General features: G+C 38.7%; 1 protein-coding gene across 2 annotated transcripts in view; it reads left to right on the top strand.

Moving 5' to 3' along the window:
• Positions 1-2,600: 2,600 nt before the first annotated feature.
• The window catches only part of RNF13 (ring finger protein 13), a 60,179-nt gene continuing 48,495 nt past the window's right edge, over positions 2,601-14,284 (top strand). The window contains exons 1-2 of one of the 2 annotated variants that reach the window (XM_020781873.3): positions 2,601-2,735; positions 13,534-13,660. In XM_020781873.3, the coding sequence (XP_020637532.1) occupies positions 13,547-13,660 (114 nt within the window). In that variant the 5' untranslated portion in view covers positions 2,601-2,735; positions 13,534-13,546. Of the gene's footprint in view, positions 2,736-7,245; positions 7,358-13,533; positions 13,661-14,284 lie in introns of those variants that run through there. The other variant, XM_020781874.3, reaches the window with a different exon arrangement.

The raw sequence follows: 14,284 nt of genomic DNA, 5'->3' as shown, positions 1-14,284 counted from the left end.
GAGCAGTAGATACAGTACATAATTTGAATTTAGAGGACAAGAGACGTAACTTAACATTGATATGTATGCTTGCTTTATTGACTACAATAATGCCTTTAATAAAATTCAACATGGTAAGTTGATGAAACTGTTGGCAAATAATCATATTGATTTAGGAGATATTCATATAATTGGCAACCTGTCCTAACAAAAAACTAAAAAGAAAATTTAAAATCTGAGGGCAGTGTAAATAAAAACACAAAAACAAGCATGACAAAGACGCATACTCTCGCCACTGCTTTTCAACTTGGATTCTGAGAACATCTTTAGAGAATAGTTTGCAGATTCAAATTACAGTGTAATTGTCAGTGGAGATGTTACCAACAACTGATATGCAATGATAACAGTGATACTAGCTGACAATTTGGATGCTAGGTTACCCAATAAAGTAAATGAAGTAAGAAATGAAGATATTAAAATGAACATTAACAAGGCAATGTTATGTAACTCAGTAAAAAGCAAGCATTTCAACAAATGCAATGAAAGATCTGAAATGATCATGTGGAATATGTTGACAAAATAAATATCAAAAATGGCCTCACAGACATGGAAGAGAAGCCAAAAAAGAGATGATCTGGAGTGGCCTCAAGAAACAAACTTAAATTTTGGCTTTAAGAACACACATCATACAGTTCTCTATATACTCGCTTCTAATGAAATAGGTTGAAATAACGTATTTGATGTTATTGTTATGTGCCATCAGCTTGCCTCTGACTTATGGCAACCCTATGAATGAGTATGACAACCCTATGAATGAGTGATCTTTAAATGTAAACATCATAAGAAATACATCTGATTTAATTTACCAGTATACGATACCTTTCCATACTACACCTAAGGGAACCTCTTTGTCTTTATCTTTCTCCTAAGGATTCCTTATCTCTTATTCCATAATAGATGAAGTTTAATCCCTTGAGATATTTTCAGCAGCATTTCCCATGTTCCTTTTAACACCGGCCTTGACTAGGGTTTCTGAGCATCAAAGTCCCAAACACCAAGATAAGTTGTTGATTTCCAATCTCTTTATTGAGAGGCATCTGCTTTGTCTCCTCTTTCAGTTTTCCTGGTGCTAACAGCTTTTCTCTTCATTTTTATCCCTATTTTTGAATCCTTATTTTTCTACCTCTATCTGTTCTTCACATTTGATCCAACATCCATGCTTCACATTTTTTTCCTTGCTTCCCCTCTGTCTCCCATTGAGACATCTCTTCTATTCATCAGTAATCATCACTCACCTTCCCTTCAACATATACAGTACATATAATACACAGAGACCATCATATTAGTGGCAGAGAACAACAGTGACCCCTGATGAAGCTGAAAGAAGAAAGTTCAACAGCAGGATAACATCTGAACATTAAAGGGAAAAAGTCATGATTACAGTCATTGCCGCCCAGAGTATACCTTCGGTCTAGATGGGCAGGGTATAAATCTAATAAAATAAAATAAAATAAATAAACATATTGAAGACCTACATAATTTTAGTGTTGACAATGCCCATTCTAATAATAATAATTCTAGAGTCAATGAAATTGAAATAGTTAATGATTTTGTATTCAGTCCTCAAACCAAATGGCCAAGAAATCAGGAGAAGACTGAGACTTGGAAGGGCATATATGAAGGAAATAGAAAGATCCTGAAATGTAAGGATGTATCAGTGGGTTCCAAGGCGAAAGTAATCTATAGTATGGTATTCCTGATCACTATGTGCAGATGTGAAAGCTGCACAGTGAAGAAAGTTTACAGGATGAAAAATTCATTTGGAAATTTTGTGTTGGAGGAGGGCTTTAGAGATACCATTGATCACCAAAAAGACAACTATATACTATATCATCACATCAAGCCTATCTCAATAATAATAATAATAATAATAATAATAATAATAATAATAATAATAATAATAATAATAATAAACAACAACAACAACAACAACAACAACAACAACAACAACAACAACAACAACAACAACAACAATAATAATAATAATAATAATAATAATAATAATAATAATAATAATAATAATAATAATAATAATAGAATAAACTTTGGCCAGAAAAGACAAGAGTCACTGGAAAAAAATTATAATATTGTGAAAAGTTGAAGGCAGCAGGAAAAGAGGATGATGAAATAAGAGGTGTATTGATTCAAGAAAGAAATCACAGATTTGAGTTCGCAAGAACTAAGCGGGGCTGTTAAAGGGCAGGGCCTTTTGGAGGTCACGAGGTTGAAAGGGTTGCCATAAGTGAGAAGCGACATGACGTCACTTGGGAACAACAACACTATTGTGTAATCGGATGAAGCCTCTGGCATCTAACAGGCCGGCTCCTGGGGAAACAGCTGGCGCTTAACTCGGCTCTCTCCCGCCCGCTCCCCAGCGGCCTTCCTCACCCCAGGGCCAGCCTCCGCAGCCCTAGGCGGCAGGGCCGCCCCTCTAGCCCCACCCCTGCCCAAGCAGCCGTCACGTGCAACCAGCCGTGCGCAAAGCGCCTCCACTCGCGAGTGACGGGAGGAAGCGCCCAATCCACGCCGCGGGTGTCGTCCGCTCTGCCTATGCGCCGGCTCGCTCGCCCACCGAGGGGGTGGGATTTCCGCAGCTCCTGTGCCAGCCTGCGCGTTGACGGGCCGATAGAGAGCGTTATTATGGATTCCGCTTGACCTGCTCTGGGGTCTTTTCGGCGGTTGATCGAGCCCGCCAGGTGAGAGGAGGGTCCCTGTGGCCTGGCGCTTGGGGGCTGAGGGGCGGGGGAGCCCCAGCAATCCCTTCCAGGGCTTGGGAAGAATTTTTTTTTTTTTTTTGCCTGAGAGGGTGTCGTGTCAAGTGGTCGTGAGAAGAGGCAGCGGCTCCGTTGCCTTCAACGACGTGACCTTGTTGCCGCGTTTTCCTTTCTCCCGCCTCGCCCCCTTCGCCTCCTCCTCCCTCCCCCCAGTGAGGGCTTTCTTCTAGTATTTAGGCTGTGCACGTCAGAATGGTGCGAGGGGGCGGGTCAGCGATGCTAAGGGTAGACATAGGCGAGAGTTCACTTGGCAACTTTCGCTTCACTTTTTTCCCCTTGCTTTTGCTGCCCCTTCTCTCGTCGTTTCCTTCCTCCCCCCCCCCTTGGGCAAATGTCGAAACCAGCGCGAAATCACGAGTTTCGAGAAGTATTTTTACAGCACTACTGTATTTCCAAAGAGCATGGGATGAATGACCACAACCTTTTTTGAGCTACGCCTCGGGGGGATTGCCGAGATTTTACAAGGCGGGGATGGACTCTCCTGTTTTCATGGCGGTTCCTCATTTTTAATAGGTAGAAGGGTGTGATGCTTGGCTGTTTTTGCGATCTCGTGAATGCTTGTGATGACATGACATGTTTTCTCGGTCTCTGGGTTTTATATGCATGCTTTTTAGATGGCATGAAGTGGTAGCCCTTGAAATCGGCATCATCTTGTACAGTGCTTCACTGCATAGGTCTGTGCTGATGCTCTGATCATCCCAAATGGAGAAGGGAGTTAGGAATTCTGCTGGGCTTCTTTCTCCCCTGCATAGCTATTCACTTGTAAAATTACTTGTTTACAGCATCCCTTGGCAAGTGCTGAGGAAGCTAAATTTTCCTGATATCTGGTCTGTTATCTCAGCCTGCTCTCCCAGTGTGTGCAGACCTCTGGTATATGTTAAGTATGGCTTCACAGCTGTTTATTTTTTGAACTCTGTGAAATCTGGCTTTAGTTCTTTTTCCTGTTTCTACTGGGAGGTGGATGTCATCATAGGTATACTGACTTTGGGTGTGGCAGCTCTAAATCATGCTGTTGACATGCATTATAACCTATCTCTGAGGTCGTCACTCAGTAAAGTCATATCTTTCCTACACTATTGTTCCCACTTACTTCGTCTTGAACGATTAGATGTAATAATCTGTATTTTTAGTTTCTTATTACATGGCTTCAAAATCTCCAGATGATTTCAACTGATTTAAGTTGCCTTCTCATAGGCCTGTGTCTATATACTGCTGGAATAAAGCAGTAGTGTTTTACAGATACCTTGTTGTCTGTTAAATGGAGACTTTTTTCCAAGGTTGTTAAAAAGCCCTCTCGAGTGGTGCTATTCTATATGGAGTAATTGGGCAGTGAAAGTAATATGAGAAAGTACTATTAGTTACCAAACTGCTGTCCTTGAAAATTTGATGAGGTTTTTCTGTCTTTTAAGAATCTGAACATTTAGGCTGATTTAAGTGTATAGGTTTAGGGTTAAACAAATGAGTTGGGAGTTTATCATTTTTGGAAGAATGCCTTAATTGTATTGAGATTATATCCGTGGCGATTCCACTGCAGCAGCAGTATTTTACTTGTTTGTTTTATTTATATGCTGCCTTTCTCCCAGTAAGGTGACACAAAGCGGCTCACAATTTTAAAAAGAATAGAATTAAAAACACAATAAGTTAAAAAAATAATTGAACAGTATGCTATTTAAAATACAATTGAATAATTAAAAGCAAGTAAACATTGAAAACTATCTTAACTCTAAGAAGGCATTCAGGAATTCAAACATGATTGTTAAAAGGCTGCCTGAAGAGATGGGTCTTCAGCTGTCAACAGTAGGATAAAAAGGAGAGGGCCAGCTTGATCTCCGGAAGGAGAGCATTCCATAACCTTGGAGCTTCTACATAGAAAGCCCTCTCTTGTGCTGGCAGTGAAACTGAGAGGCGGGCCTTCTCTGATTATCTTAAATACAAAGGAGGCTCATAATGTGAGATATAGTTCTTCAGGTAGCCTGGACCCAAGCTGTATAGAGCTTTATAGGTAATGACCAGCACTTTTAATTGAGCCTGAAAACAGACTGGTAGCCAGTAAAGTTGTTGTAACAAGGGTTATATGCTCCCAGTAACTCGCCCTAGTCAGTAGTCTGACTCCTGCATTGTGCACAAGCTGATGTTTCAGAAGTTTCTTCAAAGGCAGCTCCACATAGTGGAGATGTTACATCCAAGTGGGATGCAACTAAGGCATGTGTCACTGTAGCCAAACCAGACATCTCAAGGAACAGGCGCAGCTGGCGCACCAGTTTTAACGATGCAAAAGCACTCCTGGCTACCACTAAAACTTGAGCATCCAGACTCAGGGATGAATCCAGGAGTACATCCAACCTGTGAATACCAATTTATTGGTGCTCTTCTGGTAGTGACTAGGTTTAGCATGCTTTCATTTCAGTCTGCCTTAACTAATGCACAGTGATAAAATTGTGTAATTCAAACAAATCCACTAGCCTTATCTTTATTGCTTACGTGTTTCTTTGAGAGGTATCTATTATCTTGAGATTAAGTTCAGTTAAACACAGGTGGTCCATGACTTGTGAGTGAAAACTACCAGTCTGATTTGTTTCAGTGCTGTAGCAGATTGATGGCATAATTATTTGGGTTTTGTATGTGTGTGGCTTGGGTCCAGGCTATTTGAAGGACTGTATCTTCCCATATGAATCTTCTCAACTCTTTAAGATCCTCAGAGGAGGCCCTCTTCTCTGTCCCATTGCAGGTATGCTTGATGGGGACATGGGGGAGCCCTTCCCTATGGCAGCTCCCAGATTGTGGAATGCTGTCCCTCTGAAGACTATGTTGCCCCCCTCTCTATAATCCTTCTGCCAAGACTCACCTTTTCAGGAAGGCTTTTAGTTTGCAATTTTAAATTGAGTCCCTGGAAATTGGTTTTTAGCTTTTCAGCTTTTGTTTGTTGTACTTCCTCAAGTTGATAAAAGCTGTTCCAGAACCATTTGTCTTTTTTCCCCTGTGTATTTCATAGTAACTTTTAATGCAGCAATATTAGGTTATTAACATCTTTTGATGACAAGAAGTGTACAGAGAAGTTGGGTGAAAATAAAGTTGGAGGGAGTTGTCTGATCTTCTCATATGACATAGCTAGCTACAGGTTTTCTAAATGGAGTTTCTAGGTAGTACCTTTCTTGCTGGAGCAGCAAACATTGTAAAGCAGGGAGTTAGGAAATTTTCCTTAGAAATAATACTCCAGGATTATTTATTTATTTATTTATTTATTTATTTATTTATTTATTTACTTACTTACTTACTTACTTACTTACTTACTTACTTACTTACTTACTTACTTACATTTATACCCCGCCTATCTGGTCAATACGACCACTCTAGGCGGCTAGAGTGATTATAAGGTATTATGTGATACTTCCCTCTCCCAAGCAGTCCACACAGTTGCTTTGTCACTTGCTTGTTATACATCTTTGAAGCATTATCACCTAGATCAGGTATATGTGGTACAGGGCCAGGATTTTTAGTTTACATAACATCACTTTGATTGTTTTATCATAGGGTTTTTGGGTTGTAAATATTTAGCAGTTGTTTACCGTTGCCTTTTGTGTGGTACAAACAAGAGCTTGCTGGACTGTCACTGTTATCTATGAAAGATAACCAGTGTCACCTTCTATTACAACTGCTGCCCAAGAACTGCCCTTCAAGAATTTCTTCACTCCCATCACTATTAGAGCTCCCATTTAAGTTTTGCTGTTTCAGCAATTAAGGATGAATCCTCAGAAGATTTTCTCATTTCTTCATAGCTGAAAAGGATGAATTTCTGAAGAGGAAATCCAACAATTATTTTATTGCGACAACATACTCAAGATTTTGAAACAGACTTTTACTATACATGGAACACAAATGATATGCAGAGAGAAAAATATAATATTGAAAATATACATTGACTGTTGGAGCCTACCAATAAATTTCAGAAGAAAAATTACTTTTCATTTTATAAAGTCTTTGACTCTGTGGGTCATGAAAAGCTAGGGATAATTCTAAGAGAATTGTGGTTGTCACAACATTACATTGCCCTGAAGAGGCTGTTGAGAGAGAGAGAGAAAGTGAGACAGAGTGGCTTCCAGCTGGCAGAGTGTCAAACAACTGTTTCCCCTCCCTATCCATTCAGTCGTTACACATAATATATCCTACAGAAAGCCAGAGTAGATTCAGATCAAGAGAGTGTGAAAATTGGTAGAAAAAACATCAGTATTTACAGATATTCATGTGATACCATATTTCTGACAGAAAACAGAAATGACTTGATACAACTACTGAATAAGGATAAAGAATTAAACAGAACTGCAGTTGCACATTACGATGACAAATTATGACTAAAAGAAAATTAAATAACTTTAATATTGGCAGTGAAAATACTGAAACTGTTATATGTTCTATTTCTTGGTTCAGTCATCAGTTCAAAGGGAGACTTGAGCCAAGAAACAAAAAGACTTCTGAGACTTGGAAGAGTAACTGTGGAGAAACTAGAAAAGATACTCAAGTATAAGGATATGTTGCTGGAGATAAAGGTCAGGATTCTTCATATTATGGTATTCATGGTTTCTTTGTAAGGATATGAAAGGTAGATAATGAAGAGAGCTGATGGAGAAAAAAATTATTTGAAATGTGTAGTTGCAAGAGACCTTTAGAGATACCTTGGACTCCCAGAAAGCCAGATAAGTGGGTCCTAAATCAAATCAAGCTTGAACTTTCTCTAGAAACTAAAAGGACTAAATAGAAACTGTTACACTTTGGATGCATAAGAAGACAATACTCACTGAAAAAGACAGTAATGCTAGGAAAATAGGAACACCTGACATTATATGGAATGACTCAATAAATGAAGTCGTGGTCTTTAACTTTAAAGACTGATCAGGTTTATTATGTGGCCTTCTGGAAGTCATTCATTCTGCAATATCATCATACATTGGAAATGTTTTGACAGTATATAACAACAAGGTCCCTTGAATAGTACCGTAAGTGGGCAGAGTCCTGTTCTCACAGAAATGTGCATGGTAGCAGAAATATTGGCAGTTCTTGGTTCTTGACTGTTAAACCTGATTTCTGAGGCTTCAGCAACCTGAAAAATGACAGTTTGGCGCTTACATAATGCTTTCTGAGTGTTGAAAACAGCTCTACATACACTATAATATAAAAGTGATCTTCTATTGTATAGGTCAGCATTGTTCTCATTAACTGTGGGGATAAAGAATAGGAATTTATTGAAAGCCTTGTAATGAATTGATTGTTGATAAAATATGAATTGGAGATTTGTTCATAGTAGTAATTGTTAAGTCTTGGAGGGCTACTAGGTGAATTAATGCTGAAAAATATTATAGTATAGATGTATTCTCTAAAAAGCAGCTATTCTCAGCCTTCTTTGGTCGCAGCCCTTTTAAGGAGTTCTTCTCAGATTCCAGGGCCTCCTGTCAAACAAGAATACAACACAAACAGATTAATAGAAAATCCTCTTCTCACATTTTTTTCAGTCTATGGCCCCCTTCAAATGTTTCAGGGCCCCATTGAGAATGGCAGCTCTAAGTCTTTGGATTTCCATTCTGAATTAAGATTATTATTATAGTGCAATCTTGTAATTAACTATTCAAGTAGTAGACGTAATTACCTTGCTTCTGTTTACCTATTCAAAGGTTTCCTCTTCTTCCTTTTCACATCTCTTGCTAATTGTCTTCCTGCTTCCATGTGCTTGCCCTGGCTTGAGCGACTAGTGAGGAAGAAAATCATACATACAACAGGTGTAGCACTCCATTCTGTTGTTCTCTTTGGCCTGGTTTGAAAGATCAAAACGTGATTTAATAAGTCAGAGCTTGCATCAGTTTTGTGCACTTTCCATGCAGACTCTTTGCTGCTTGCTTTGCTCTCCTTATATCTGGGGTGGAAAGTTCTGATTAATAGCTTGCAAACAAGCTTTAAGCTATAGTTTGAAGCTGGCTTTTGAAACATGACTTGTCTGGAAGCCATTAACCATGCTTCTTAGCTCAGATGCAGCATGCAAGGATGGGTAATTTGTTCTCTTCCAAGTACAAAAGGAGGAGCAGAATATGAGCAAAGCAGCTCCATGCTGGTGGGTAAAGCTTGTTAAAGACTTTTAAAGCCAGGATTTATAATTTGAATGGCAGTATCTCCATTAAGGTTGAGTAGCCACTAGAATTTAAATGTGTCTTATTGCTGTGAGAGATATATATATATGCAGTGTACTTCTGGCTTGTCTGTAGTGATCTTTTACAATATGTTATTGCCTATGGACAGTTGCTATCCTGGGCAAGCAAGCTCATTGCTGGAAACTGTATCTGGCATGAAAAGTCTTGGGGGAAGATACTATGCTTGGCCTCAACTATACTACTCTTAAATGAGGGGTGGGCAACTTTGATCTTCCAGATATTTTACACTGCTGCTCCTGTCATTCTTAGGCAATGATGGGGGAGTCCAACAACATTTGGAGGGCAACAGTTGGCCCTTCCAGATTAAAGTTTCTTAACATTTTGTAGGAAGATAGAAGGAGCATGGCTGTCCTTCACTGTGGAACTCATCTGTCAGAAACAGCCATTTACAGCAAACATTTGAATGTAATTTTGTACAGCAGATCCTAATAAAATTATTGCCTGTCTCTGGATTCTATACACATTGGCCAGAATTCAACTAACAATTTATATTTGTGTAAGTGAAAATATATAAATTGCAGTATCAGAATACCACTAATTAACAAAATCCTTGCAGGTTACATTCCTGAGCACATGCACTTGAGCACAAATAGCACCAAATTAATAATCAGTTAAATGCTGTCCATTTACTCAGAAGTAAATTTATTGGCCTAAGTGAGACTTTCTCACTTTAAGAGTCCTTAAAACTGCAGCCTGAGATTATTTAAGTTTATACTTGAAAATTACTGCATTTTGTAAATGTTTGAATTATAAGATTTGCTTGGTGGAGGGGCAGGTTGTGACTCCTAGTCTGTTGGATTTCTCAAAGATAAATTTGGGCTTTGCTACTGCTTAATACAGTGGTGCCTCGCACAACGAGTGCCTCACACAACGATGAATTCACACAACGATGCCTTTTTCTGTTAAATTTGCTGCCTCACACAGCGATGTTTCCTATGGGGGATTTTCACACAACAATCTCCCTTTTCGCTCCTGTAAAAGTGTCTTACAATGTTTGGACGCTGTTTTAAATGATTGCAATGGTTAGTCCACCTCCTGAAACCTATGCAAACTGATTTTGGTGTTGTTCTGACACTTTGTTAATTTATGATGATTTTTTGTTTTTTCCATTGGAAACCATTAGACAGACCATCCAGTGGTTTCCTATGGAGAAAAAACAAAAAATCATCATAAATTAACGAAGTGTCAGAACAACACCAAAATCAGTTTGCATAGGTTTCAGGAGGTGGACTAACCATTGCAATCATTTAAAACAGCGTCCAAACATTGTAAGACACTTTTACAGGAGCGAAAAAGGACTTCGCAAAGGCATTGAAATGTATTGAGTCGGCTTCAATACATTCCAATATAGGAAACATTGTTTCACTCAACGATGTTTCCTATGGGGATTTTCACTGAACGATGGCAATCCGTTCCAATTGGAACGGATTAACCGGTTTTCAATGCATTCCTATGTGAAATGGTGTTTCACAGAACGATGTTTCACACAATGTTGATTTTTTTTGAACCAATTAATATCGTTGTGTGAGGCACCACTGTATATGAAAAGCACCTAAGTTAGCTTATGTTTTTATTATGAGAGTTGTGATAGGCTGACCTGTACTAGACATCTATGCAGATTATCTTTTTATAGATGCTTAGAAAAATTCTGTGACCAAAGTTATCTAACTGGTTATACAGTACTTAGCTGCAACCTCATTTGCCAGCTATTTGGGATATATTCTAAACTGTTTTACAGTTTATCTACTTGGTGTGCTCTACTTTTCAGAGCTTATGGCCTATATGAGAAACAATCAGAGAGGTACCTGGTTTCCTGTGTAGGTTCTGAAAGCTGTAGTCCTCTCTTTTGTCATTGGAAAAAGGTGTATTGGGAAGTAATCTATCACACTTCTATATTAGAAGAGTAGAGGTACAAACATTGTGCATGATTCCTTTCAGTGGGGCATGTAAGAATTCTTCCTTGGCCTAGGAATGGTAAGACCTTGTATTTCTTATATGAGTGTAAAGGTTCCCCTTGACATTTAATCCAGTCTTGTCCAACTCTAGGGGGCGGTGCTTATCCCCGTTTCCAAGCTGTAGAGCCAGTGTTTCTCCGAAGACAGTTTCCTTGGTCTTGTGGCCAGCATGTGTAGACACGGAACATCGTTACCTTCCCACTGTGGTGGTACCTATTTATCTACTCGCATTTGCATGCTTTCGAACTGCTAGGTTAGCAGGAGCTGGGACAAGTGACGGGAGCTCACTCCATTGCGTGGATTTGATCATATGACTGCTGGTCTTCCGACCTTGCAGAATAGAGGCTTCTGTGGTTTAATCCACAGCGCCACCATGTTGTATGAGTGTAGGACCTTTTTAAATCATATTCAGTTATATTAAAGTAAAATTAAGTGTGGCCCAAGGAAGGGCACGTGCATGCTGTTGGAAGAGGTCTGTGTAGAGCGGGGTGGAGAATCTCTGGTGTGTGAGCATAATCCAGTCAAGGGCTTGTAAGTTTTGTAATGCCTTTCTCTGTAGCTCTACTCCTGTCTTGTGTGTTTTTTTTCAGCTGGAAAAACAAGTTATTTCTAGTTGCTAATTATTTTACTGAAGTAGGTGTCATCCAGTAAACCAGTGTCCAGAAGATTGAATTCATAGGCAGAAAGATGGAGGGATACATTTGATTGCCAGAGCTTGTAAATGGCTTGATGAATTTGGTTTGCAAGTCATCTTGTTCTGTGCATAGAATAATCGGCTTGACAATCTGGAAAACCTTGTTGCAAGTTTCTGTAATCTTAAGCAGTATATACACACACATGAGCTATAAATGCAAATAAGTGATTCTTGCATTTTAACAAGGTAAAAAAGGTTTCTTTGTGTAATGCTGCTTTTAGCCTTTCCCCCCCAAAAAAAGCCACTGGACTGAAAAAAACAGCTTTTTGGGGTGAAGGTTAGTGGCTGTGGTAAATTGTTGTACTATTGCAGCCACTTCTTGTGTTTCAGTTTGGGATTTGCATTAATTGAGTTAGAGAAGACAACACTGCTCTGTTCACATTTATCACTGTACTGATCGCTACATACTGTATAATGTAGCAAAGCTGTCTGAAGCCACAGGTCAGATAATGGATAGAATGCAACATACAGAATGTGGCACGATTCAGTACAATTTGCCATCTGTCTGAACGACTCAAGGACACAAACCTATGAATTTAAATGAGAAATTTGATTTAATTTTTTAAAATAATAAAACATTAGTTCACTACCTAGTAGATTAGGGGTTTTTTGATTCAAAGTTTTATTATTATTACTATTATTTGTAAAACAGATTCGTTTTTCTCTGTTTCCTTTTTTGTAGGCTATTGTTGTAATTTTAAAAAACTGTGATAGAATGGCCTTTACAAATCCCACTCCAGTGTAACTGTGTATGAAGGATCACACTCATATTATCTCTCTGCTTGTCCAGTGGTTTAGGTATCTGGCTGCAGAGCCAGAGGCTTGGAGTACAATTCCCCACTGTGCCTCCTGCAAGTAGAGCCAGCCTGTGTAGCCATGGGCAATCTGCAGCGTCCAAGGCTGTTCCCCAGAAGAAGGGAATGGTAAACTACTGTATTTCTGTGTATTCTATACCTGGAAGACCCTGAAAAGGATTGGCATAAGTCGGAATTGATTTGATGCCACATGATTTTTATTATGGCTGCATGTGAAGGAATGGGGATCATGATGGCATCCTTAATAACAAAATGGCCAGAATCCTACTGCTGATTTGCAGCTCTGCAGTGTTCCTCTCAGGAAAAAAAAAGAATCAGTCTGTGTAGCCTTAGGGAAGCTATACAGGGCACTCACAGAAGAAGGGAATGATAAACTACTTCTGAGTTGTTGTTTAGTCGTTAAGTTGTGTCTGACTCTTCGTGACCCCATGGACCAGAGCACGCCAGGCCCTCCTGTCTTCCACTGCCTCATGGAGTTGGGTCAAATTCATGTTGGTAGCTTCAATGACATACTTCTGAGTGTACCTAAAAAAAACCTGAAAAGGGTCACCATGTCAGAATCAACTTGATGATGCATAATTATTATTGAGGGAAATCACATGAGTTTTAGTGAATTGCCACTTATTAACATATGCTGGTTGCATTTTTATGTATGTATGCCCAGTAACACAACCAGCATCTTGTTAATAAGCAGCAGTTTTCAGCCAAGACTTATGCAGTTTCCCTTATTCAAGCCTAAATCAGTAATAGGGTTTTGGCTTATGAAAACAATGCATTTGCTTTCCTTATCACTAGGTCTCTGATTCCATCACCCAGTTCTTAAGTATATTGTATTGCACATCCAGGTAGTTGCTGGATTTAGGTTTTAGTCATATGGTAAATGGAGAGAGAGAGAAATACTTGCAGTCTATTTGCCATACTGGATATTAAATTCACTTCTTGCTGATGCTGTTGTAATGATATATGCCCAAATAACATCATGTGCTGTAGTGCCTACATGTATTAGTTCATGGTGTAAACATATGCTGTATATCTTAATTTCCTTTTATTTTTATCTTGTAGGAATTTAATTAAAATGCTGCTGTCAATAGGAATGTTAATGTTGTCTGCCACTCAGATTTACACCATCCTCACAGTTCAGCTCTTTGTTTTTTTAAACCTATTGCCTGTGGAGGCAGACATCTTAGCAGTAAGTATTGCAAAAAATCTTCTTTGTATATTTAAAATGTTCTTGAAAAATAGGACTATATAAGGTATTCTAAGGAAGTTGGAATTCAACCAGTATAGGAATGTGATCATTAAGAGTTCTTTGAAATTTTTTTAACTGCTTTTGACAATGAGTCATAGTTGGAAATTATTCTTGGGTGTTGCCATGATTGATTTTTTGTATGCACACACTATTTATTTGGTTATATATTAATGTATTTCTATTCTGCCCTATATAAATACATCTCAGAGTGGAGTAAAATCAATAAAAACACATTAAATTATGTAGTACTTTAGAATAATTAAAGCATTTTAAAAATAGTATAGAAAAATGTAATGAAAAAGAAAAGAAAAGAAAAAACATCAAACTGAAGGATTGGAGACCAAGCCATTGCCTCTCTATTTAGCTAATCTTCACCAAGCATCCAAGGTTAGAAAGTCATTGACAACACCTTAGACTCAGACCAGAAGCATATTGCAGTCCATGCAGTTTTTGGAGAACAGATATCATATGGTTCTAAAAGATATTATGGGTAGGAGTTTAGCTGCCACATACTTCAGTCACTATACCATTTGTGTCATCTTCAAGAGCAGCCCAATCTAGAGA

Source organism: Pogona vitticeps, chromosome 3, assembly GCF_051106095.1.
Source record: "Pogona vitticeps strain Pit_001003342236 chromosome 3, PviZW2.1, whole genome shotgun sequence".
Lineage (NCBI taxonomy): Eukaryota > Metazoa > Chordata > Lepidosauria > Squamata > Agamidae > Pogona > Pogona vitticeps.
This window is presented reverse-complemented; position numbering and strand designations above follow the sequence as displayed.